The 24,688-nt window shown below is 35.4% G+C and overlaps 1 protein-coding gene across 9 annotated transcripts in view; it reads left to right on the top strand.

Annotated features, from left to right (window-relative positions):
• The window catches only part of LOC114188717 (Major facilitator superfamily protein), a 34,717-nt gene extending 11,259 nt beyond the window's left edge, over positions 1-23,458 (top strand). For 5 of the 9 annotated variants that reach the window (XM_028077343.2, XM_028077344.2, XM_085675254.1 and 2 more), the window contains 9 exons: positions 1,701-1,800; positions 2,978-3,090; positions 8,348-8,441; positions 8,506-8,662; positions 8,939-9,085; positions 9,168-9,241; positions 20,368-20,456; positions 22,704-22,818; positions 22,924-23,458. In XM_028077343.2, coding sequence (XP_027933144.1) covers positions 1,701-1,800; positions 2,978-3,090; positions 8,348-8,441; positions 8,506-8,662; positions 8,939-9,085; positions 9,168-9,241; positions 20,368-20,456; positions 22,704-22,818; positions 22,924-23,106 — 1,072 coding nt within the window. In that variant the 3' untranslated portion in view covers positions 23,107-23,458. Of the gene's footprint in view, positions 1-1,700; positions 1,801-2,977; positions 3,091-8,347; positions 8,442-8,485; positions 8,663-8,938; positions 9,086-9,167; positions 9,242-20,367; positions 20,457-22,703; positions 22,819-22,923 lie in introns of all 9 variants that reach the window. The other 4 variants (XM_085675253.1, XM_085675252.1, XM_028077340.2 and 1 more) reach the window with 3 other exon arrangements.
• The last annotated feature ends 1,230 nt before the right edge of the window (positions 23,459-24,688 follow it).

Below are 24,688 nucleotides of genomic sequence, written 5' to 3'. Positions count from 1 at the left end.
ATGACTCCAGTGAATCTTTCAAATTGGGTGATGAATTCGGTCACTGAATTCTTTTTGCTTTAAGGCCAACAACAATTTGAAAGGGTTTCCCATCAAAACCAGTTGGACCCTTTGAATAAGAGCATTATTGAGACCAAACCAAGACTGATTTGGGTTGCACGCTTCCCACCATTGAAAGCAAGATAGCACAATGCCTTCCATCCCTTCCATTAGTGCTTCCATTTTTACCTCTTTTTGTACCCCTCTCAAGTTGAAATAACGCTCAAATTTTCTTATACATCCCATAACATGTTGTCCCTCAAATAGAGGAATGTCCAATTGCTTCCATTTGTCACAATTCTTGTTTGCCAATAATGTTGCACTCACTAATTCTTTTTCTTGTGTAATTTCATCGAAGACTCTGATTCATAGAATTTGTTACACTAGAACCTTTCCGACATCCTTCTTTCACAAATCTTTCCATGATCTTTTCCATTCGTGGCATGTGTGAATTTTGTTGTGCAAAATGGGATTCCAAATCCACTTCCATTTGGGTCAACCTTGCATATAATCTTGCTTCAAACCCTGTGGTAACTGAAGCCCATTTGCTAAAGACTTCTCCGGTGCTTCCATTTTCTTTTTCCAAGACCACTAAAGAAACCTATATATACAATCTTCCTGACAACATAACTACTAGCATATTTTACAACTGTTTTAATTTAAACAGTAAGTTGTAGTTTCCTTTTCCTTCGTTTTTTCTTTAATAGACCTTCATAATAGGAGGTCATGTCCTAACAGAAACATTGTACAGTATGTTTAGTCATGTCTTTCATGAGATGACCAAACATATGGACGTGGATTGTTATTTCATACGAGAAAAACTAGAGTTTGGAGACATCAACCCTACATTTGTCAACTTTAAGAAACAATTGATTGACATATTCACCAAGTTTCTAAGATAACCAAGGATCGATCATACCTATAGCAAGTTGGGCACAAATGACTTATATGCTGCAACTTGAGGGGAGTGTTATTATAATTATAGAAATGAGTAGCATATCTTATGCAATGAAGTATATCTAGATCATACATCTATTGTTAGGAAGATTTTATTTATTCTCGTATTATATCTTTATTATTATAGGATATTAAATCTTCTCTATTATTTTTATTGTTTCCATTTTCTCAATGTAAACAAAGCATTAATGATCTCAAAAATACATGGTTTCAGCTCAATCTTCTCTCTTTCATAAATTTCTCATGTTGTCTTCTCTAGTTGATCTGAATATAATTTAATTTTTTCACCTAACTTCATGAATTATAGAGAAAAAAAAGAAAAAACTCGTATTTTCTCAAGCTAAGATAAAAATCTGTGACTATTTGTCCATTGGCGTATGGAGTCAATGATTGTTCAGTATCACATGTTTCTCATAATTAAACTTTCTTGAGCTAACTTAAATGCCCAAACTTATTTCCCTTGTTTTGAAAAGCAACTAGCGTGTAAAGTTATTCTACTATTGCATTGTTAGCTACTATTTTTAACTGTTTGTTCGAAAACATGATTTATTACGGATATGTCATTTATGATTATAACATAATTGACTTTTCCAATTTGATCATCAATGCATATTTGCCCACAGACTGCAAGCTTTTTGATGTGAAATTGTAGGTCCTTTGCTATAACTCATATTGTTAACATACATGTTCTAATTGTTTTACAGTGCACAAGCTCACTCCTTGAATGAGGTAATTGGGGGAAGATTTCTTGTTGGTCTTGGTATAGGTGTGAATACGGTTCTTGTTCCAATATATATATCTGAGGTACATGTGGATATCAACTTTAGCTTTGTACATAATCATTTTCTTGTCCGACTTATCTCATCTGTACAGTTTACCCTTTACTCCTAATACCTTTATGTTACTCATAATGGAAGAGTCATTATTCAACTGTCTCTTGGGCAATTAGTTCTTAACAAAGTAGTAAGTCTGTTACATACATGACTATATGCCGTTAATATTTTCAGTTATACAACTGTCACTATGATAGCTGTACTGAGACTATAAATACTTTAGTGTAAACTTTGATCTAATTATTAAGAAATAAGATTAGATTACTTTTCTTCCTCAAATCTCCCTCTTTATTTTTTTTAAATAAAAATCATGTTAGGCATCAATGTGTACTTTGGCATCTTAGTTCTGTTGACACCCCAAATGACATTTATCATTTGGTGTTGAATATTGAGGAAAATTATATAGGGTTAGTCTCCCGTGTGTCTAAAATACACATAGGATGAATGTATTTATAATAAAGAGTGATATAAGTAAATATGACAACCAAACATAAATATGGTAAATAGAAGATATTGTAATAAACAATATCTACAAATATCAAACAATATCTATTTTCTCTAATAAACAATAGACGTTATGTTTCCTTAATTAATGCGATATATCTAACATTTGGCATAAGGAGAAATAACATATTTTTAGTAAAAATTAAGAAAATAGGAAAATATACACATAGGTATAGGATTAATATATACATAGGGTAATATATTTATAATGAAGAATAATAAAGGAAAATATGGACTAAGCCCAAATACACATTATTGTGACTAACATAAGATTTTGTAACTAAAAATATGTTGTAACTAATAATATCTTAACAATATTTAGCACTCCCCCTCAAGTTGGTGCATATAAATCGTATGTACCAAGCTTATTACAAATATAATCAATTCTAAGTCCCTGTAAAGATTTTGTGAAAATATCTGTTAATTGATCACTTGAATTAACAGACTCAGTCTTGATGTCTCTTGATCTTTTCTCGAATAAAATAACAGTCAATCTCAATGTGTTTGGTCCTTTCTAACGAAGATGGTTTATGCTTCTTCTTTTTTTTTCTGTGCTTTTGTTTTTGATATGTCGAGGAAAGACATTTTAAAACAAAAATAACAAGCCTTTCTCACTCATGACTCTTTGCTATCATGTGGTATAGGTAGCTCCAACAAAATATAGGGGTGCCCTTGGGTCTTTATGCCAAATTGGCACTTGCCTTGGCATTATTACTTCACTAATTCTTGGAATACCCTCTGAGAATGATCCACACTGGTGAGTTTCTTTGTATTTTTTCCTTGTAGATTCATGTGTTTGGTGTGTAAATCACAATTTTGACTTGTATTTTCATGTTAAATTGGTTGGAGAGTGTTGAGATGTTTTAAGTTTTAGTTTTTATTCTGTCACAATACTATAGGAAGTTTTAGATTTTAATTCTATTAGTTTCAATTTTGTATATTGGTTGTATTTTGGTTGTATTACTAGCATATCAATCCCACAATCTCAACGATTTGTTTCCTAGAATAGGTTGTGCTTGTTTCCTAAATTATCCAATCAACGTAAATATATATATATACACACACACACACACACACACACACATATATATATATATATATATATATATATACATACATACATACATATTGTTAGAATATAATCAGTGGTTACAAATTTCTAAGAAATCAACCGTTACATAATCTCGTAAATTAGGGTGATTGATTCCATATTTATTATGTGCCTATTGTGATCCGGACCGTTTGCCTCCAATGACCACGCTGCACTTTGTTCATCGTTCCAATCCGCCGCTGCACTCACCCTCACGCGTAGTTTCTTTCTGGCGCGTCTGTCTCAGCACTTGTCTCTGCTTGCGTTTTGTTCATTGTTCCGGCGCAACTCACTTGTTGGCTCTCCCTCTATCTCCTTCCTTACACCCAGGCCCCCCGTTTTAGCCCTTTTCAGGTACTTGTCCCATGGATTCCAAAAGCTCACACTCAAGTTGTAGATATCGTGATAAATGCCCTTGTTGCAACTTTTTTCTATGATATGGCCATACTGAGGCAGAATGTCATACAAAGGCACGACAATAACACAAGACAACTAATATTCCTCAAGTGAATCCTCCAAAACCATCAGATAAGGTTTCAATTTCAGTTGATGCCTGTAATGAGTTTCTCCAATACAAGGCAGCCATGCAGCCTACACAACTTGTCGTCGTCATTACTCAATCTGGTAATCCTATAGCCTGTATTTCCAAGTCCTCCTCCCTTGGACCTTGGATTCTTGACTCTGGTGCCTATGATCATATGTCTAGTAACAAGTCATTTTTCTCTCAACTCACTTATTTGGATTCTTTACCCTCCGTTACCATGGCAAATGGCTCTCAAATAAAAGTTCATGGCATTGGTCAAACACATCCTTCTTTTAATGTTACCCTAGATTTTGTGCTTTATATTCTTGGTTGTCCTTTAATTTAATCTCCATAAGCAAGCTCACTCGCACCCAAAATTACTCTGTTCTTTTTGTTAATACTATCTGAAGCCGGACATGAGTCTCGAGGATTATACTATCTGTCACAATCGGTTGCTTGTATCTCCATTGTGTCTCATGCTCTTGAGCATCAACACTTAGGTCATCCTAATCCTACCAAAATGCGTCTCATGATTCCCGGTCTTTCACATAGTTTATCTTTTCAATGTGAGTCTTGTCGGTTAATAAAAGTGCTTTGCCACATTTTGCCTTAGTTCACTCCGATATTTAGGATCCTAGTCTTGTCTGTTCTACTTTGGGTTTTTATTACTTTGTTACATTCATTGGCAATTTCTCTTGATTTACTTGGGTATTCTTGATGAAAAATCGTTCTGATGTTTTTTCTATTTTCCAAGGTTTTTCGACTAGAATTCAAAATCAATTTGGCACATCTATTAAAATTTTACGCACTGGCAATGCTCATGAATATATTTCTTCCCAATTTCAGTCTTTTCTGAGTTCACACAGTATCCTCCATCAAACATCTTGCTCTCCCACACCACAACAGAATGGTGTCGCTGAAAGAAAGAGTCGACACTTGGTTAAAACTGCCCATACTCTTCTTCTTAACCACAATATTCCTCTTCGATTCTGGGTTGATTTCATTTTGACAGCATGTTATTTGATCAACCGCATGCCTTCCTCTGTCCTTAATAATCAGGTTCCTCACACTCTTATATTCAACACAAGATCTTTACTCCATTCTAATGGCACATGGGAACTTGTTCGTTTACCTCCTGGCAATCAAACTATTGGCTTTCATTGGGTTTATACAGATAATTAGACCTGATGGTCATATTGATCGGTTAAAAGCTCGTTTGGTCGCCAATATACACAAATTTTTGGTGTAGATTATGGGGACACCCTTTCTCCTATGGCCAAAATAACTTTTGTTCGTCTCTTTCTAGCTATGGCTGCTATTCATCATTGGCCTCTTCATCAGCTAGATATTGAAAATGCATTTACATGGTGAATTGTAGGAAGAAGTTTATATGGAACAATTGTTAGGTCTATAGAGGGGGTTTCACTGGAGATACAACACCAATGAGACTTGAGTTCAACCACATAACGTATTGACACTACTCTCAACCCAAAATCTTAAGGCAATGAGTTTATGGGCCTTTATCCTTATATAGTGCTCTACTTTCTCATTTCTAGCCAATGTGGGACTTAGACTCATACTTGGATTCCTAACAATCTCTCCCTCAAGGGTGAGTCCCTTCAACCACATTGGTACACTCCCCCTCCAATGGAAGCATTCCCAACAACAAGTACCCCTTCTCGTACCGTCGTTCATCTTAACGGGACACGCTTACCTGGAATCCTTGTCAGGAAGACTTTCGATACAAGGACCTACACTTGCTTGAGCCGGTTTTAACCATTGGCTCTAATACCAGTTGTTAGGTCTATAGAGGGGGTTTCACTAGGGAGATACAATACCAATGAGACTTGAGCTCAACCACAAAAGGTATTGACACCACTATCAACCAAAAACCTTAAGGCAATGAATTTATGGGTCTTTATCCTTATATAGTGCTATATTTCCTCATTTCTAGCCAATGTGGGACTTAGACTCACACTTGGATTCCCAACAACAACCTCCTGGTTTCCTTGCTCCCAATGATTCTCGTCTTGTTTGTAAGACTCAATGGTCTCTCTATGCTTTTAAGCAACCTCCTTGGACTCTGTCTTCTACTTCCAATCCTCTTTTGGCAAGTGCATTTACCTTGTTTTTGTTGATGGCATTGTCATCACGGGTGATGATGAGCCTGGAATTCGACAATTCAAAGATCACCCTTTCATAGCAATTTCATACTAAAGATTTGGGCCCTCTCAAATATTTCTTAGGCATTGAAGTTGCTCAATCTGCTTCTGGAATTGTCATTAATCAACGTAAGTATGCCCTGGACATTCTTACTGAAATTGCTATGCTTGATTGTCGTCCTTGTGATACTCCTATGGATCCCAATATCAAGCTTCTTTTGGGTCAGGAGGAGCCATTGAAAGACATGAAAAGATATCGTCGCTTGGTAGGTAGACTTAACTATCTTACCATCACCAGACCCAACATTACTTTCAGCGATTAGTGTGGTAAGCCAATTTCTAAATGCTCCTTGTGATAGCCATTGGGATGTTGTGACACGTATTCTTCGTTACATAAAAAAGGCTCTAGGATAAGGATTATTATATGAAGACAAAGGCAGTACTAAGATCACTTGTTACTCTGATGCGGATTGGGCAGGATCACCAGATAGAAGATCCACTTCTGGGTACTGTGTTCTTATCAGAGGTAGTCTTATCACATGGAGGAGCAAGAAGCAAAATATAGTTGTCAAATCTAGTGTAGAAGCAGAATACCATGTTATGGAAGCAGCCACTTGTGAGCTTACGTGGCTTAGGCTGAAGCAAAGCTTATTTGTGACAATCAAGCTGTACTTCACATTGCATCACACCTGGTCTTCCATGAAAGAACCAAACACATTGAAATTGATTGTCACTTTGTTAGAGAAAAGGTGCTCTATGGAGAAATCACTATTGATTTTGTCAACTCTAGCAATCAGCTAGCTAAGGTATTCACCAAGTCCCTTAGAGGATCTCGGATTGAGTACATTTTTAACAATATATGCTCCAGCTTGAGGGGGAGTGTGATAGGACTCCAAATAAGAGTCATACAGTGAGAAAGGAGCATGGGCCTGTTACTCAACAAGGCACAATTATTGACACTAGGCCCAAGATATGGAATGTTTATACCAGAAGAAAGAAAGTGGGGCCAAATGGGGAAGGAGTGAGAAATTAGTTAGGAAGCAGGGCTGACGTGTAAAAGATTCTATTTTGGTGGGTTTGGGTATATGAGAGAGAGGAGAGTGGTGGAGGGGGGTTAGTTAGTCTTTTGGAGTGGAAGGAGAGGTATTCTCTGGAGGAGTCTATGACTCTGGAATTATTGTGTTGCTGCAGAATTATAGCCCATTACTGTTTTACTGCATAAATTGCTGAATAATACATACTATCTTTTTCAGTTTTTCCTAGTTTCTATCAGAGTGTCAGAATATAACCGCAGTTACAGATTTCTAGGAAATCAACCGTTACATAATCTCGTAAATTAGGGTGATTGATTCTATATTATTATGAGCCTTTATTGTAATTGATTCTATTCAATAGTATAAATACATATTGTGTGCTGTGCATTATACACACAATACAATCAGAACATATACAATTCTATACACAAACACACACACATTCAGATGTATGTAAGGAGACTTGAGATGGTATCAGAGTTTCTGATCCTTGGAGCCTTTGACCGTGTGATTTAATTGCAACTTTCGTTGTTGTGTAAAGTAAACTGAGAAATGTACAAGGAGATGTGCTAGGAGTACCAAAGGTAGTATTAGTTTGGGATGCCAAAGGGACAAAAGACAACTCTAAGAGATCTGAAAGAATCACTTTCCCTTTAAGCTGACACATTTTAAAACATTTAGATTCATGAAAAGTGACATCCATAAAGGTAAAAAGCTTTAATGACTATGAACATTGACAAACACAATACATCTCAATACCCGTCAATGAAGGCTAAAGAGAAAATGAATAGATGGAAAAATAAAAGATAGAGATTCAATAGGATTAAGTCCATATAGAACTCAAGAGGATAATCAGTTGATAAGATAGGCAATAGTTGGGACAACCTCTTCCCAATAAGATTTAGAAACAGACATCTTAATAATGTTATATTGTCATGGTATATGCACACACAAGCTCGGAAACAATACCATTTTCAGAAAGGAATTTAGACATGTCATGGTGTACATATTCCCTTCCATTATCAAAATGCAAAATTTAGTTTACTTTCCAAATTGTGTTTATAAAGTGGAAGAATTATAAACACAATTTGAAATTGTGTGTGCTCATGCAAATTCACGTTGATTCTTCCATCAATTATATGGCTTTAGTTTTCAAAATTGTTTTCCAAATAATGTATATTTTGTTCCAACAAAACATATTTCAGGTGGAGGACAATGCTGTATATTGCTAGCATCCCAGGTATTCTGGTTGCAATTGGTATGCAGTTTACTGTTGATAGTCCACGGTGGCTTTGCAAGGTAGTAGCTTTTTATTTATATATATACTGTTACACTTTATACAGCTTTTAACATTTCTGCTCAGGCTGGGAGAATAAATGATGCTAAAACAGTAATACGTGAGCTTTGGGGGGAATCCGAAATTGATAGCGCAATTGAGGAATTTCAGTCAGTATGCAAGAGTGATGGTAGCGATTCAGACAGCAGATGGTCAGAGATCTTGGAGGAGCCACACTCTAGAGGTTGTGTAGAGGTGGTGTTGGCTATAAGTATTAGATAGTAGGCTGCATTCACCGATTGGAAAATTATACTTTACCCTGTCCTAGTAGCCTAATTGATTGATTAACAAGTCAAGCACTTAAAATTAACAAGTCAAGCACTTAAAATTAACAAGTCAAGATCCATAAAACAGAACTTTCTTCTTTTATACACAAGTACATATTTATCATCATTACTTGTGCATGCTACTTGAAACTTGGATGTATAAAATTTGTGTGGGTTTTCTTGTATGATTGCAGTTGCCTTTATTGGAGGTGCTCTTTTTGTACTGCAGCAGTTTGCAGGCATTAATGGAGTTCTTTATTTTTCATCGTTGACCTTTCAAGAAGTTGGAGTTGAAAGTGGTGCTGTAGCAAGCTTGTTTGTTGGGCTTACTAACTTTGCAGGTTTGGACTTTTCTCTACTAATGAATATAAATTTCTTCTAGAAATCTGGTTCTGATTGCTCTTATCTTTTGTTTCTCTTCAGGTGCACTTTGTGCATTATACTTAATTGATAGGGAAGGGAGACAGAAACTTCTAATAGGAAGCTACCTAGGAATGGTGAGTGTTTACAGGATATTCATAACTTCATGAATTGTAATTATCTGGGAACAAAAGAAGAAATCTGTTACAAACTAAGAATAAAGAATATGAAAGAAGACATGTACTTTATTCAATAAATTACAAACTAAGAATCAAGAATATGAAAGAAGAGGATGAATTTTATTCAATAAATATGGTTTGGAGAGAAAACTCTCCTCCAAGTGTTTCCCCTTCATTTCTTGTAAGTTGGACAGATGATGATTAGCCCCTTACCATTACCCACTTATAGGAGGAGTCCTGTAGGCCAAACAATAAATCATAAAGGTCTAATACTGCACAAGAGAAAGAAGGGAAACCATTTGGTTGAGGAGGAGAAAAATAACAATGGCAACAAGTGGCAATGAGGGATTGGAGGAAGGTGAAACTAAGAAATTAAGGGAATATTCATACTGAGGAGCACTACTGAAAGTTAATATGGCAAGGATTTGAGGGACTTTCTTGTTAGTTAGGCAAATAAAATGTTAGGAAAGAATTTAGGGAACTTCTAAAATTGAAAAATCCTCTGCAAGCTTGTTATAGAAAGAAAGAAAGGGGAAAGGTTAAAATTGTAAATATCAGTTGAGTGGGTCAAGAGATTAGTTATTTTCGTTAAGTAGGACTTCTTTATCTTTAGTGAGTGGGGATTGGTGTGATTTTTTGTTTTATTAATTTTTCGTTGAGAAAGGGAGTGTGTAAGACCTTTGGAAATTTAATTAAGTAGAATTATGAATTTAAATTATAATTTTTAGAATAAGTGATTGCATATCTCACCTTACAAGCTAGTCTTGTTTAGTTGAGTTAGGTTTGAAGTCCATTTCTTCACATAGCTCATTTAGTTAGAGTATTGTTTAACATATGGAGGTATTGGTTTCAACTCCCAAGAGCAACATTTTTATTTTAGAGATTTACTAAAATTAAATTTGGAAGATTAATAAATTTGAGCTTGTTTCTTTGGGATTGGACAAGAGTAGTAAACATGAAATAAGACCTCAAGAGTAATTAGGGTTTTTATTAGTGAGCTTTTTAGCATTAAGAGCAATAACGAAGTCGTGAAGTATCAAGGGTTAGAGTTGAAGTAATATTCCAGGTAAGGGAGCTAACTGTTTTTGTTCCTTCTATTGCTTGTGCTTGTGTTGATTTTGTAAGGAGAGCTTATCTTGTTTATTTTTGTATGTATGTGATCATGATTAGCTATGGTTGTAAGTTTTATCCGTAATAATAACTCACATACTCCTTGAGCAATTTACCTGAATTCTGATTCAGCTGATGATCTATCCGCCATATTCTGTATTTTACTCCTCCATGTCACTAAGTTTCCACCACAGAAAATACAATATCGGGTTGTTGATCTTCTATCAACAAGAGAACCAGCATGATCTGCATCGGTGTAGGTTTCAAGATTAAGTCGTTCATTCCTTTTGAACAAAATTCCCTTTCTGGGATTGCCCTTCAAGTAATGCAGAACCATGTAAGCAGCTTGAAGATGAGATTCCTTTGGTTCATGCATAATATATTAGTTTTCCAACTAGTGTCTGACACATTTTTTTGTCTATTGTTGGTTCCTCCTCAATTTTACATAGCTTGTGATTAGAATCCATTGGAGTTAAAGTGGGTCTGCACCCAATAGTTCTTGTCTCTGCCAACAAATTAGTTATATATTTTTGTTGGGATATAAAGATTCCCTAGTTAGAATATACTACTTCAATCCCTAGGAAATACTTCAATCTTCCAAGCACTTTGAGATCAAATTCCTGGATCAGTCTCTGTTTCAGTGTCTCCTTCTCGTTTTCATCATTGCTAGTTACTATAATATCATCAACATAAACTAAAAGAATTGTTACCTCAAATGTTTATGAATGTTTAGTAAACAACGTGTGATCTCCTTGGCTTTGTTTGTAGCCAAATCTCTTCATAGCTTTGGAGAACCTCCCAAACTAGGCTTTAGGGGATTGTTTCAATCCATAAAGTGCCTTTTGGAGTCAGCACAGCTTATTTTGCCGGTCTCCTTCAAACCCAAGGGATATTCATGTAGATTTCTTCCTCTAGTTTTTCATGAAGAAACACATTTTTAACATCATATTGTAGAAGTTTCCAGTCAAAGTGGGCAGTTAAGGACAGAAGGATCCTTAAAGTATCCATCTTGGCAATCGGTGCAAAGGTCTCATCGCAGTCTATTCCGTAAGCTTGAGTGTATCCCTTGGCCACCAACCTGGCTTTGTACCTTTCCAAAGATCCATCAACATTATATTTTACTGTGAATATCCATTTGTAGTCAACAATATATTTTCTTTGGGTTTGTCCACGATTTCCCATGTATTGTTTTTCTCCAATGCTTCCATCTCCACCTTCATGGCATCTCTCCGTTCTTTCTTTGCTAAAGCTTCAGCAACATTATTAGGAATAATAACAGAACTCAAGCTAACAAAAATGCTCTTATGGTTAGTTGATAATCTATCAAGTGAAACATAATTTGATAGAGGATAGAAATGTTTTTTTGGGCAGTTTCTGGTACTTTTTAAGATGGTTATTGGAAGATCAAGGTCTTTTTTAAAGTCGAATGTTTCCTCGTTGTCTGGTTCAGATCTCTCTACATTTTTTGGCTCAGAACTAGGGTTGGATTCATGGAATTGCAGCATGTCTGGAATGCTTTTTCTCCTTGTGTAGACATTGCTAAATCTTGAACCATCTCTCGGGACAGGTCCTGTGACAGTTTGGGTGGCTTCTCTTTGTACTCAAGTGGTCTCAGTGGAAAAATTTGTATCAGTTCAGCTTCTAATTCTGACCCAAAGTTAATTTGTTCAGTTGGCGGCTCAGTTATGGATATAATAAAGGGCTCAGATTAGAGAAAAAAGGGTGTTTCAAGGAAGGTGACATTTGCAAAGATATACCATTTTTTAGTAGTAGGATTAAAACAGTTGTAACCTTTTTTAGTTGCTGAATAACCAAGAAAGACACATCTAATAGCCCGAGGTTCAAGTTTGTCTAGGTTTTGACTAGGGACATGAGCAAAAGTCGTGCATCTGAATATCCTAGGAATGAGACCATCAAGGAAAAAACTATTTAGTATTTCAACTGGGATCTTGGTTTCAAGGGTACGTGAGGGAAGTCTATTTATTATTATATATGTGGTAGTGAGAACAACTTCTCCCCAATAATTTTTTGGAACCTTCCCTATGAAAAGAAGTGCTTGTGTTGTCTTAAGAAGATGGCCATTTTTCCTCTCTGCCATTCCAATTTCTTGAGGGGTATAGACACATGAGAATCATGAATGATCCCATAGGATTGGAAATAAGAGAACAAAGTTTGGTTGAAATAGTCCCTAGCATTGTCAGACCTAAACCGTTTAATATTAACCCCAAACTAATTTTTAATCATTGAGTGAAATATGGGAATGATAGTGCTTACATCAGACTTTTGTTTGAGCAAATAGAGCCAAGTAACCCTAGTACAATCATCAATAAGAGTTACAAACCAGAGTGCCCCAGAAATATTAGGTACACTTCATGGTCCCCATATATCACTATGGATCAATTGAAAAGGTTGAGAGCTTCTATTGTTGCTACTTGGAAAATATGCACGAGTATGTTTAGCTAATTCACAAGACTCAGTGGAATTTTGAGGTATCTGAGTTTTCATATAAGTGTGGAAACATGATTTTCAAAACATTAAATGATGGATGCCAATAGTGACATAGCCATAGGGTGTCCTTATTTGACGTACTGAGAAGCGACATTGGTTGGTCTCCTCTGGATTCTTTAGATGCCTCCAAGTAGTAAAGACCATCCTTTTCTTTAGCAAGTCCAATCCTAAAATGATGTAGAACAAATTGCAAAGCAATTGAGGTCATGGGTTAGTTTTTTTTATGGAGATAAGACTGGTTTAGAGTTTCGGTACATGTAGAACATTTTTAAGAATAAGATTGGAGGATAATTGGATAGTTCCATATCCTGCAATAGTGGCCATAGATCCATTGGAAACTCTTGTAAACAAAAGGGAATAATTGTTTATTCCTTATTGATGATTATTAGGTCAGCTGACCATTTAAATGTATACATATGTAACGGACCATATTCTTAGAAAGAATAAATCCCTATAACTACGGGATTTTATTCTTATTACAATCTTCCTACCATTAAAACAAAATCTCAACTAATTAAGACACAATAAATAAAAAATCTACAATTAATGTTGGCTATCGTAACAGCTTGCTCCTTGAGACTCCCCCTCAAGCCGGTGAATAAATATTTTCCATTCCCAACTTGGATACAATTCCTTCAAACGTGATACTGTGTAAACCTTTAGTAAGGATATTTGCAAGTTGATCTTGTGTAGATACAAAAGGAGTACAAATCAACCCACTTTCCAGTTTTTCCTTAATAAAGTGCCTATCCACTTCAACATGTTTAATCCTATCATGTTGTACTGGATTATGAGCTATACTAATGGCAGATTTATTGTCACAGTATAATTTCATAGGTTTCTCCCATCTTATCTTCAAATCATCTAGTATAATCTTTAGCCATAGAAGTTCACATATTCCTTGAGCCATGGCTCTAAATTCTGCTTCAACACTTGATCTTGCCACGACATTCTGCTTCTTACTTCTCCAAGTCACCAAATTGCCACCAAGAAATGTGCAATATCCAGTGGTTGATCTCCGGTCCACAATTGACCCAGCATAATCTGCATCAGTGTATGATTCAATACTTAGGCTTTGGTTTTTTCTGAACAAAATCCCTCTGCCTGGAGTACCTTTTAGATACTGAATAATTCTGAAGACAACATGTAAATGTGCCTCTTTTTGGTTGGTGCATAAATTGACTTACTAGGCTGACAACAAAAGCAATGTCTGGCCTGGTAGGGATAAGTAGATGAGCTTGCCTACAAGTCTCTGATACATCCCTTAATCCACAGCCACATTCTCCTCCATACTTCCTAATTTCATATTCGGTAACTCCATGTAAATTTCCTCTTCAAGATCTCCGTGTAGGAATGCATTCTTTACATCAAATTGTTGTAAGTCCCAACCATTATTCACTGCTAATGATAATATGACTCTGACCGTATTCATTTTTGCAACCGGAGCAAAAGTTTCCAAGTAATCCACTCCATATGTCTATGTAATTTTTTTAGCCACTAACCTTGCCTTGTATCGTTCAATTGTTCCATCTACTTTATACTTCACAGTAAATACCCATTTGCACCCTATTGCCTTTTTCCCTCTAGGTAAGATAACAAGCTTCCAGGTCTTATTTTTGTTCAGTGCTTCCATTTCAACATCCATGACTTGTTTCCATTTTGTATTAGATAATGCTTTAGATACAGAAGATGGTGTGGATATGTTATTCAGATTTGTAAGGAAAGTTTTATGGGTAGGAGAGAACTGTGTGAAGGATAGAAAGTTTGATAAAGGATAATTAGGTTTTTTAGTGCATGTTCTGGTTTCCTTTCTAAGAGCAATAGGTAGGTCAAGCTCGTTGGGTAGGCTAAGGTTTTCTTGTTGTACTTCTGAGGTTTCCAAAATTCCAGCATCACATTCATTAAACAAATTTACAGGACTAGTAGATGTGACCTCATATAGTGGTACCGGATTGGATTCTTGAACATGACTAGAAGCTGGAATGGCCCTCGTTTTTGTCCTTGAATACACCAGATTTTTTCCAATTTTTCTACCATTAGTAATCTCAGTTTCAGATTGGCTTTCAATTTGTTGAGGTTCAATCTCAGGCTGAGTTTTGGTGACAGTAGTTTCGGTCTCTGGTTGTATTTCAATTTCAGGTTGGGTTGGACTATTTTCATGTTTGTCCACGTTCACCACACTAGGATTAATCTCAGGTCTTGAGAATATTAGAAGCTCATCTTTCCTTAATGATTCATCTTCCTTTGTTATACTCTTCCCTTGAAGATGAGATTCCTTAAAATAACTTTCCTGTTCATGAAAGGTAACATCTCTAGACACATAAAATTTTCTAGATATAGGGTGGTAACATCTATATCCTTTTTGTGTATTTGAGTAACCTACAAAAACACACTTGACAGCTCTAGGATCAAGTTTTCCCCTTTCATTATTGTAAACATGGACAAATGCTACACACCCAAATATTCTAGGTTGAAGTTTGTTTGAGGACTCTATGTGGGGATAGAATGAGGACAGGACCTGCATAGGACTTTGTAAATTTAGAAGTTTTGAGGGTAAACGATTGATTAGGTATGTGGCAGTGAGAATAGCTTCCCCCCAAAAATTTGTTGGGACATGATTTTGACAAAGAAGGGCTCTAGTATGATTTAGAAGATGCCCATTTTTCCTCTCAGCCACCCCATTTTGTTGAGGTGTGTGAACGAGACATGAATATTACCTTCTTTTTTACAAAAAGAATTTAGAGTTATGTTAAAATAGTCCTTGGTGTTATCAGATCTGATTTTCTTAATGGTGACACCAAATTGAGTTGTGATCATTGAGACAAAATTTATACACATGGAACTGACTTCAGATTTGTGTTTTAATAAAAAAATCCAAGTAACTCTAGTACAATCATCAATAAAAGTTAAAAACCATTTAGCACCTGAAAAAGTTGGAATATTCGCAAGACCCCAGACATCAGTATGAACAAGAGAAAAAGGTTGATCAATAGTTTATTATTAATAGGAAAAGGGAGAAGTCTATGTTTGGCTAACTCGCAAACTTCACAACACATACTCCTTATATCTATGTTTTCAAATAAAGAGGGAAAGATAGTTTTTACAATTTGAAATGAAGGATGCCCCATTCGACAGTGGTGAAGATGAATTTTTTCTTTATCGGTCATGGCAGATTTTGTAACAAGAGAGTGACTTTTGGTAGACAAATTGGGATTTTCTATGTAAAGACCATTCCATTCTATAGCACGTCCAATCGTCCTCCTCGAGTTCCTGTTCTGTAAAATACACATTGCTGTCAAATATAGCACTACAGGAGAGATTCTTTGTAAGTTTTTGAATAGAAATGAGATTAGTGGATAATTTAGGAACATGAAGGACATTTTTTAATGTGAGGGATGGGTTTATGTGGATCTCTCCTTGTCCAGCTGTAGTTATAAGCGTTCCATGAGCTGTAGAAACTTTTTTATTGCTAGGATAGGCAGGTGGAAAAATATAGAGGTAGAGGTGTCATATGGTCTGTGGCTCCTGAATCTAATATCCACAAGTGTGAAAAGTTTGGATCCGAAACATTAAAGCCAAGAGAATATGTAATCTTACCAGAATGTATCAAGGTATACCTGTAGACTTGTCCATCTTACTTAGAAAGGATCTTACTCTTTCTATCTCTTCATGATTCAGTTTCCCCATCTCTTCATTATGCCCGGTTACAGATTTTACTTGTCCTTGGCCTCCCCTCTTTTGGTTATGAAATTTTTGGCTGCCCCATTCTCGGTTTGGTGGTTTCCCATGTAGTTTCCAACACTTCTCCTTTGTGTGACGTGGTTTCTTGCAATAAGAACACCACACTTCTTGTTTCTTTTACCCCGCAGGAAAATTGTTCTTCTGTTGGTTAACCACCATTGTTGCTCCCTCTTTTACCTTCATTGCGGTACTCTCAGTAGTAGGAATTTCCAACATCAGATTTCTTCTACTTTCCTCACTTCGGATAATGGCTATGACTTCATTCAGACTTGGAACTCTTTCTTTGCATAGAATTTGAATCCGAACTTGATCATATTCAGGATTTAGGCCAACTAGGAAATCATATACACGGTCTTGCTCAATATACTCATTGAGTAGCACTGAATCCTCTGAACACTTTGCTTTTATCACACAATAATGATCCAATTCCATCCACAGGGACTTGAGCTGATTAGCATATTCTATGACAAATTTATTGCCTTGTTTAGTGTTGGAAGTCCCACATCGACTAAAGATAAGGCAAATTCATAGTATATAAGTGAGGTGCAAATCTCACCTTACAAGCCGGTTTTGTGGGGTTGAGTTAGGCTTAAAAGCCCACTTCTAACATGGTATCAGAGCCAAAGTTAGAGCCTATCCTAGCGAGATTTCTTGGACATTTTGTTCCACCCGAAATCGGGCCGCTAACGAACCACCCACTAATTTCTTGTCCCACGCACGAGATGAATATACCTCGGCGTGAGGGGGTGTGTTGGAAGTCCCACATCGACTAGAGATAAGGCCAATTCATAGTATATAAATGAGGTGCAAATCTCACCTTACAAGCTGGTTTTGTGAGGTTGAGTTAGGCTTTAAAACCCACTTCTAACATTTAGCTCCCATAGTTTTTACCTTTACCTCATATATTTGGGCAGCATCCTTAGCCTTTGAGTAGGTTTGTTCGACTGCCTCCCAAATCTCTTTGGTTGAGTTTAGAAACATACATGTGTCACTAATCTCAAGTATCATAGAATTCCAAACCCACGCCATAATCATTGAATCTTCTTCTTCCCATGATCTAAATTTGGTTTCTGTTTCACTAGGAGGATTTTCTGTAAGATGATTGCCTTTGCCTTTTAATATGGTTCGTGTAAGTTGGGACCACTTAAGATAGTTCTTTCCGTTGAATATGTATGGAGAGTGAATATTCTGCAATTCTTCATTATTAGGGACGAATTTGTCACCTGAATCAGGGATAGAATTCACCGCCTCGGCCATAGAAGTAAGAATAATGGAATGGAAAAGATAAAGTGCAGCAATGAAGGCTGCAGGAAGACAATTGCAGATGCAGTGACGAAGACTGCTTGAAGATGCAACAATGGGCTGCAGTAATAAATAAAAACAGCATTGAAGGCTACAGTGGAAAAAAAAAGAGGCAACGATGAAACAGAATGGGTAAAGGCTGCGTAGTAGTGGCAACTGCGATTTAGTGTTTTGGGCTACGGTCAGAGACTCCTAGGATCAGGAGCTCTGATACCATCTTGTAAACAGAAGGGAATAACTGTTTATTCCTTATTGATGATTATTAGGTCAACTGACCTATTTAAACATATACATATGTAACGGACCATATTCTTAGAAAGAATAAATCCCTATAACTACGGGATTTTATTCTTATTACAATCTTCCTAACATTAAAATAAAATCTCAACTAATTAAGACACAATAAATAAAAAATCTACAATTAATGTTGGCTATTGTAACAGCTTGCTCCTTGACAGCAACAATAATTTTCCTATCGCTTGAAGATGGCATATAAGAATGAAAAAATTGAGACAAATGCATCATAAGATCCGTAGCTCCTGAATCCACAATCCAAGAGTTCCCACTATATGAGGCACTCATAAAAGAAATATTACCTGAAACAAAGATCCTACATCAGGAGCAAATATGCCAAATTACTCCTAATCCCAATCACTTAATTTTAGGGATTTCAAATAATACTATATTTATTGTACAATAAATATATAATATTTTTCACATATTCTGACAAGTTTTTCTTTTTTGGTTCTTTAAATTTGAAGAGCATTATTAATTTGAGTTATTGGCTAGTTGTGAGGCACTTATTTGTGCTTTTGGTTTGACTTTGGAATAAAAGTGTTTATTGGTAATTTGTGATTGTTGTTATTCAAATGGGTTGTGATTGGTGGAAATTGAGTTTAAGAGTTACAAGGATTTTAAGAGATTTTTGTGATGGAAAATTTAAGATTTGAGTCAAAGTATGTATGAGGTATAAACTTATGGTTTTTGAGTGAGATTAGTGTGTAAATAAATTGAACGGATTTCCACTTTAACATGAGGATATTCTGAATGTTATTTAACTATTTTGATGATGGATTGTTGAGTTCTCATAGTAAGAGATGACATGATTAAGCTAAGTTATTTTATTCGGTTTATGGATAGATATTGTTTCATAAATGTGATCATTATTTTGAGTAAGATCTAATTAATATTATGTGGTATGAATATATGGTGATATATGAAATCATGATAATTGGTGTAGGATTAGAATGACTCAGTAATTGTATTGAAAGTGTGATTAAGTTTGAAGGGTGATGGATTTGTTTTTCTTTGATGTAGTGAAATGGTTCTTTGAGGTTAGATGAAGGAAAATGAGTTAAGCTTATGTTAAGAAAAGTTGAATCAATTGAGAAAATTGGTGAGTTGATGTGAATTGAATGGAATAAATTCAGAGTTTAATCTTACGATATTGGGAATTTGGGACGATTAGTGTATATTTTTAAGGTAATGATAATCATTGAAAGGAGGAACATTGAGAGGAAGAAAGTGGAGAGGGTAAAGGGTTACGTGAACAATGTTTTATGTGATGTATTATTTTATGAGTAGAAATTGTGGAGTTGATGTTATTTAGTATGATTGTAATGATATGTAAATGTATGCTTGTGTGGTGGTGACTTAGCGAAAGGTGGGCACTCTCTCAGTCTCTACTGATGAGCTTGAGTGTGACCTTGACTGTTGACTCCACCCCTAAGTGTCTGGGAGAGTAGAGCAAAAGGTAATTCTGTGTAACTATACCGGAGATGAGCTTTGCCGGGGGCTTTCGAGAAGAGTGATGGGAAGTGGCACATATGTATTTTGTTGGGGAAGCTCTCAAGGAGACTGATGGGAAGTGGCACCTATGTACTTCGTCAAGGAAACTCTCGAGGAGAGTGAGGGAAAGTGACACTTGTATACTTCGTCGGGAAAGCTCTCAAGGAGAGTGATGGCAAGTGAAACCTATCTGTAAGGCTTGAGAAGCAGGAAGGGTGGTTGCTCAAGTGGTGATTGTATTAATTGTTGTGATGACATGTTTTGAACCTATGATGATATGTTTAAATTGTTGTTTAATACAATAGGCTTTGTGAATGGTGTTGTGAGACACCAGAGTTATGAAAGGTTTGAGTGAGTTGTTATATTGTTATTGATGTCATTATTGGTTATGATATTCCTAACATAAAATGTGATGGGGGAAAGGAGACAGCTGCTACTTTTGTTTCTGTTATTCACATTCTGATCTCTCCTTCTCATCAGTAGGAGATGAAAAGATGAACATTATCATTAAAACGGGGTTATGGTTATAAGTTTCTATCACAGGCACACACTGAACTCTTTCATATATATCTCTAAAGAGTCTATCTTTTCGCCCAAGACTATTGCAGTTGACTTTCACCTGTGCATCTTTGTAGGCAATTTCAATGTTTCTTGTGTCCTCTGCTGTCTTCTGTCCATTGGACGAGCAACTCAGCAACAACTTATCAATACTAGGAACTATTATGTAAGCATTTACTTGGCATTGCTAATAGTCTACTGTCATTTGTCTTTGCAAAATAAACCTAGCTTTTCTATCCACAATAAAAGTTAGCCAACAATTACTAGATGCTATTCAAATTTATTTGCTTCTTTCTCTATTTTTCTATCTTGAAATACTTATTTTTCATATTCATTGATTAATAGAGTTACAATGAGGCTCTAGATAGGTATGTTAAACTATCGTGTGATTGAGACAGCACAGTTGCTTTATCTCCACTTAGAAAACAAATCATTACAATAAACAGAGGAGATATGAATTAATTTTATTCCATTTCGTTGATCCATTTCCTGTTTGTTGATTTGGTTTTCCTTGAGCAAATAAGATGGATAGAAAACAGTGTATTCAACCTACACTTTTGTGCTTTTTATTGATATATATATATATATATATATATATAGGATACAAAAAAAGCCTACGCATTTAACTAAAACCCTAATCCTAAAGCTGGGTACCCACAAAGGAAATATTTATTAAAGAACATTATATTTCAACACTCCCTCTCAAGCTGGAAGCTTGTTCAGCTTGGAACATATACATTGGATCTTTAGTCCTCTTGGAGATGTAGTTAGAATGTCTGAGTTGTTCATTAGCATTGACAAACCCTGTAATAAGATCTGGGACAGCAACTTCTCTCTAAGAAAATGACAATCAATCTTCATATGTTTAGTTCTCTCGAGACAGTATTAAGAGCTGCATGATTATCATAATACAACTTCATTTGCTCATTTTCACAAAATTTCAATCCTTAGAAATAGGCAAACCTACACTAGTTTCTATAGCACTAAGGTTCCTTGGCACCCAATATTCTTGTGGCTGATCAAAATTAAGAAACCAAACCTAATAACTGCTATTCATGTTCCTACAATATCTCAATTGACAGGTTAATTAATAAATCTCCTTGTTACTCAACGATATATATTAATCAACCGAGATTCATGAGAGATCTCTGAAGTACCTCTTCTCATAAATTTATTCTCAAGTATCTTAGCTTGTTGAAAAGGCTGGATGGGGGAGACAACGACTTCTATCAAGGGAAAGTTTATTTCCTCTTCCTTGAGGACAAGGTTGATATTAAAGTGGGTGGTATTGATGGAAACCAAGAACTCATCATAGGCAGGTAGTGGGATGTAGGGTAGTTTGCTTAGGAGAGAGAAAGTGCATTGCAAGTTTAGGGGAGGTAACAATATTGTTGGTGTATGATGATGATATTATAGTAACTGTGGATGACAAAAGGGAACAGCAAATGTTAAGTCAATGCTTGAAATGGAATTTGAGATAAAGACATTAGGAAGATTTAAGTATTATTTGGAAATTGAAGTGGCTCATTCCAAAAAAGGAATCTCCACATCTCAACAAAAGTATGTTATTAAAACGAGGAAGACAACCTGCAGACTAACTAGTACTCCAATTGATCTAAACATAAAGTTAGGAACTGCAAAGGATGAAATTGTAGTGCACGAAGAAATGTATCAAAGACTTACTATTAAAACTAGGATTATGTATTAAAAGACAATCTCACAATTACAGGGATTTGTTTCCTTAAAACTAGCTCTGTATATTTTCTAAATTAAGCTCGTGTATTTATAGGTCTAATGGCCTCATTATTGAAATATTGAAAAAACATTTTTTTTTTTAAATTTGAGATCTTAATATGTAGGTTTGTGCCTAACATAACCTCTCAAAATCATATTGTAAAATAAACTTTGCACCTCACTTATATATACTATAATCTGGCCTTATTCCTAGTCGATCTTGAGCATAGGATGATATATTTACATGTCGTCTAACAAGAGTTCGATAAGGGTAGCATAATAGCCCCAAAAAACTTGATTATAGATAGGCTCTGAATAGTTTTGTTGCCATCTTAATAAGTGGGTTTATGCTTAATAAAACCTCTCAAAATTGACTTGTAAGGTGAGGATTGCACTTTACTTATAAATTATAATTTTACGTTATTCTTAATCGATTTAAGATATGTAATAGTAACAAAACTAATAACCAAGGAGTCAGTTTTTCAACTGCTATATATACAATATTCATGCAACACATTATTATAGCATTGCAACATTAAGCAATTGCCACTATTAGCATAATTCCTTTATTATTTATTAACGTGAACATAGATGATAACTTGAAGATTTTCCTCGTATTTTATATTCTCTACAAGATTCACACTAGGAAGGCCCACTTTTCCTTTATATTATTCCACAGGTATATATTCTCTTTTGCAATTGGAGCTGGACCCGTAACTGGCATCATTATATCAGAACTTAGCAGTACGAGGACACGAGGGAAGATAATGGGATTAAGTTTTTCTACCCATTGGGTGTGTATTGAAACCTTTCCTCTATTGAAAGCTTTTTCATGTCAATTTAGTTGCTAAATGTGATGGAATTTTTTGGGCTTATTTTAATTTGTCCTTTATATCTAGGTGTGCAATTTTATTGTGGGATTATTTTTCCTTGAGTTGGTGGAGAAATTTGGAGTGGCACCTATATATGCCAGCTTTGGAGCAGTTTCCCTATCAGCTGCAACATTTGCCTATTACTTCATAGTAGAAACTAAGGGTCGTTCTTTAGAAGAAATTGAACGATCCTTAAATGTGAAAGCTTGAACCGGTGAATCTTATGGTATACCGATCCATGTCTTTGGGATGGTTTTGTTTTGGCGTTAAGCATCAATGAGATTAACTGATAGCAATTCTGGATGTTTGAAGATTGATTTCATTATGTAATCTAGACAACATAATTTGGCATTACCACAACTTTGATATATTGAATCAGTTTGAGGTTTGTACTCTTAAATATAAGAATTCATCATTAAAATGTGATATATTTACTTTACTAATAGTCAAAATTCAGGTATCAGTTGGTAAGATGTCTGGGTTTAAGACTTTGCATTATTGTCACAATTATTTGTGTAATGAACTTACTTTAAGGGTATTAAATAATTTTTTTCGCTTTTAAGTATATGTTTAAAGTATTCATTGACTATATATTCGGGTATTTGTACCATCTTCACTTGCATCCCATATTCTTCTTCCTGCCCCCTCAATTTTACATAATGTACCATTTTATCCTTCAATATTTTGTTTTTAAAATAATTAACAAAAATTATTATATTCTTCTCAGAATAACTAATTTGATGACATATTCTGGATTGATAGATCTAATTTGCTTTGAATTTAATCGGAACAGTCATTCTGGAAGTTACTATACTAACTGGATCCAGAAATACTAACCTTCCATCCACAGTTATGGCAGAAGCAACTCGTAGTCAAGTAGCCATACGTGAACAAAAGGAACGTTTGGAGAATAGAATGAAGTCTAAAATTGAAGCATACCTAATGGAAATTACACCTCCAGTTCAACATGCAATTCATTCTTCAGTTGATCGGTGAATATTAGAGACATTACAAAAAGGAGATCTTCCTTCGAGTTCCAATTATTCTTGTGGAATGTGGTTGGCACAAATTGATATTTTACACTTAAGTGGTGATGTGATAGGTTATATATTTTTTCATATATATGGATATATATGGGTTACGGTCATGGTCATATTGTCATAGTCATGGTCATTGAGAAATTGTAGTCGGCATATATGGTTATATGACATTAGTCTTACACATATAAGACTTTAGACACTACGTTAACCCTAAAACCTTAAGGCAATATTGTCATGGGTTTTGTTTTTATATAGTATTTAACTTTGTCTTTTCTATCCAATGTGGGACTTTGACTCACACTTTGACTATTCATAACATGATGCAATTTAATAATGGATCTATCATTGTGAAACGTGAGGATTTTCATGTAACATTGGTTGTAATCCACTTTGAAGGCACTATAATGGCATACCTCATTTTTGAACTAATTGGCTTGAACTTAGAAAAATACTAATAATAGACCGTTTTGGTGAAATATGTGATAATCCCATGTTCGAGCTTATGCAATTAAGGCATTGATAGAGTACCATGAAAACTTCTATGCAATAATAACCTTTAGATTAATCCTAAGTGATGCTCACTTGTTAAGCTGATTTTTAGGAGGATTGAAAAACGACATTCAAATGACTGTTAGAAGGTTTCAAACCTTATGATATAAGAAAGGCATTTCAGTTGGCTAAATTGTATGAATCAGCCTACGGTTCAAACATCACTACCAAAACCTTTCCTACATTCCAGAAACCACAAACTA

Source organism: Vigna unguiculata, chromosome 6 (genome assembly GCF_037176805.1).
Source record: "Vigna unguiculata cultivar grain cowpea cultivar isolate G323 ecotype 2 chromosome 6, ASM3717680v1, whole genome shotgun sequence".
Taxonomy (NCBI): Eukaryota; Viridiplantae; Streptophyta; class Magnoliopsida; order Fabales; family Fabaceae; genus Vigna; species Vigna unguiculata.
Note: the sequence above shows the minus strand (reverse complement) of the source record. Positions and strands in the feature narration are given on the sequence as shown.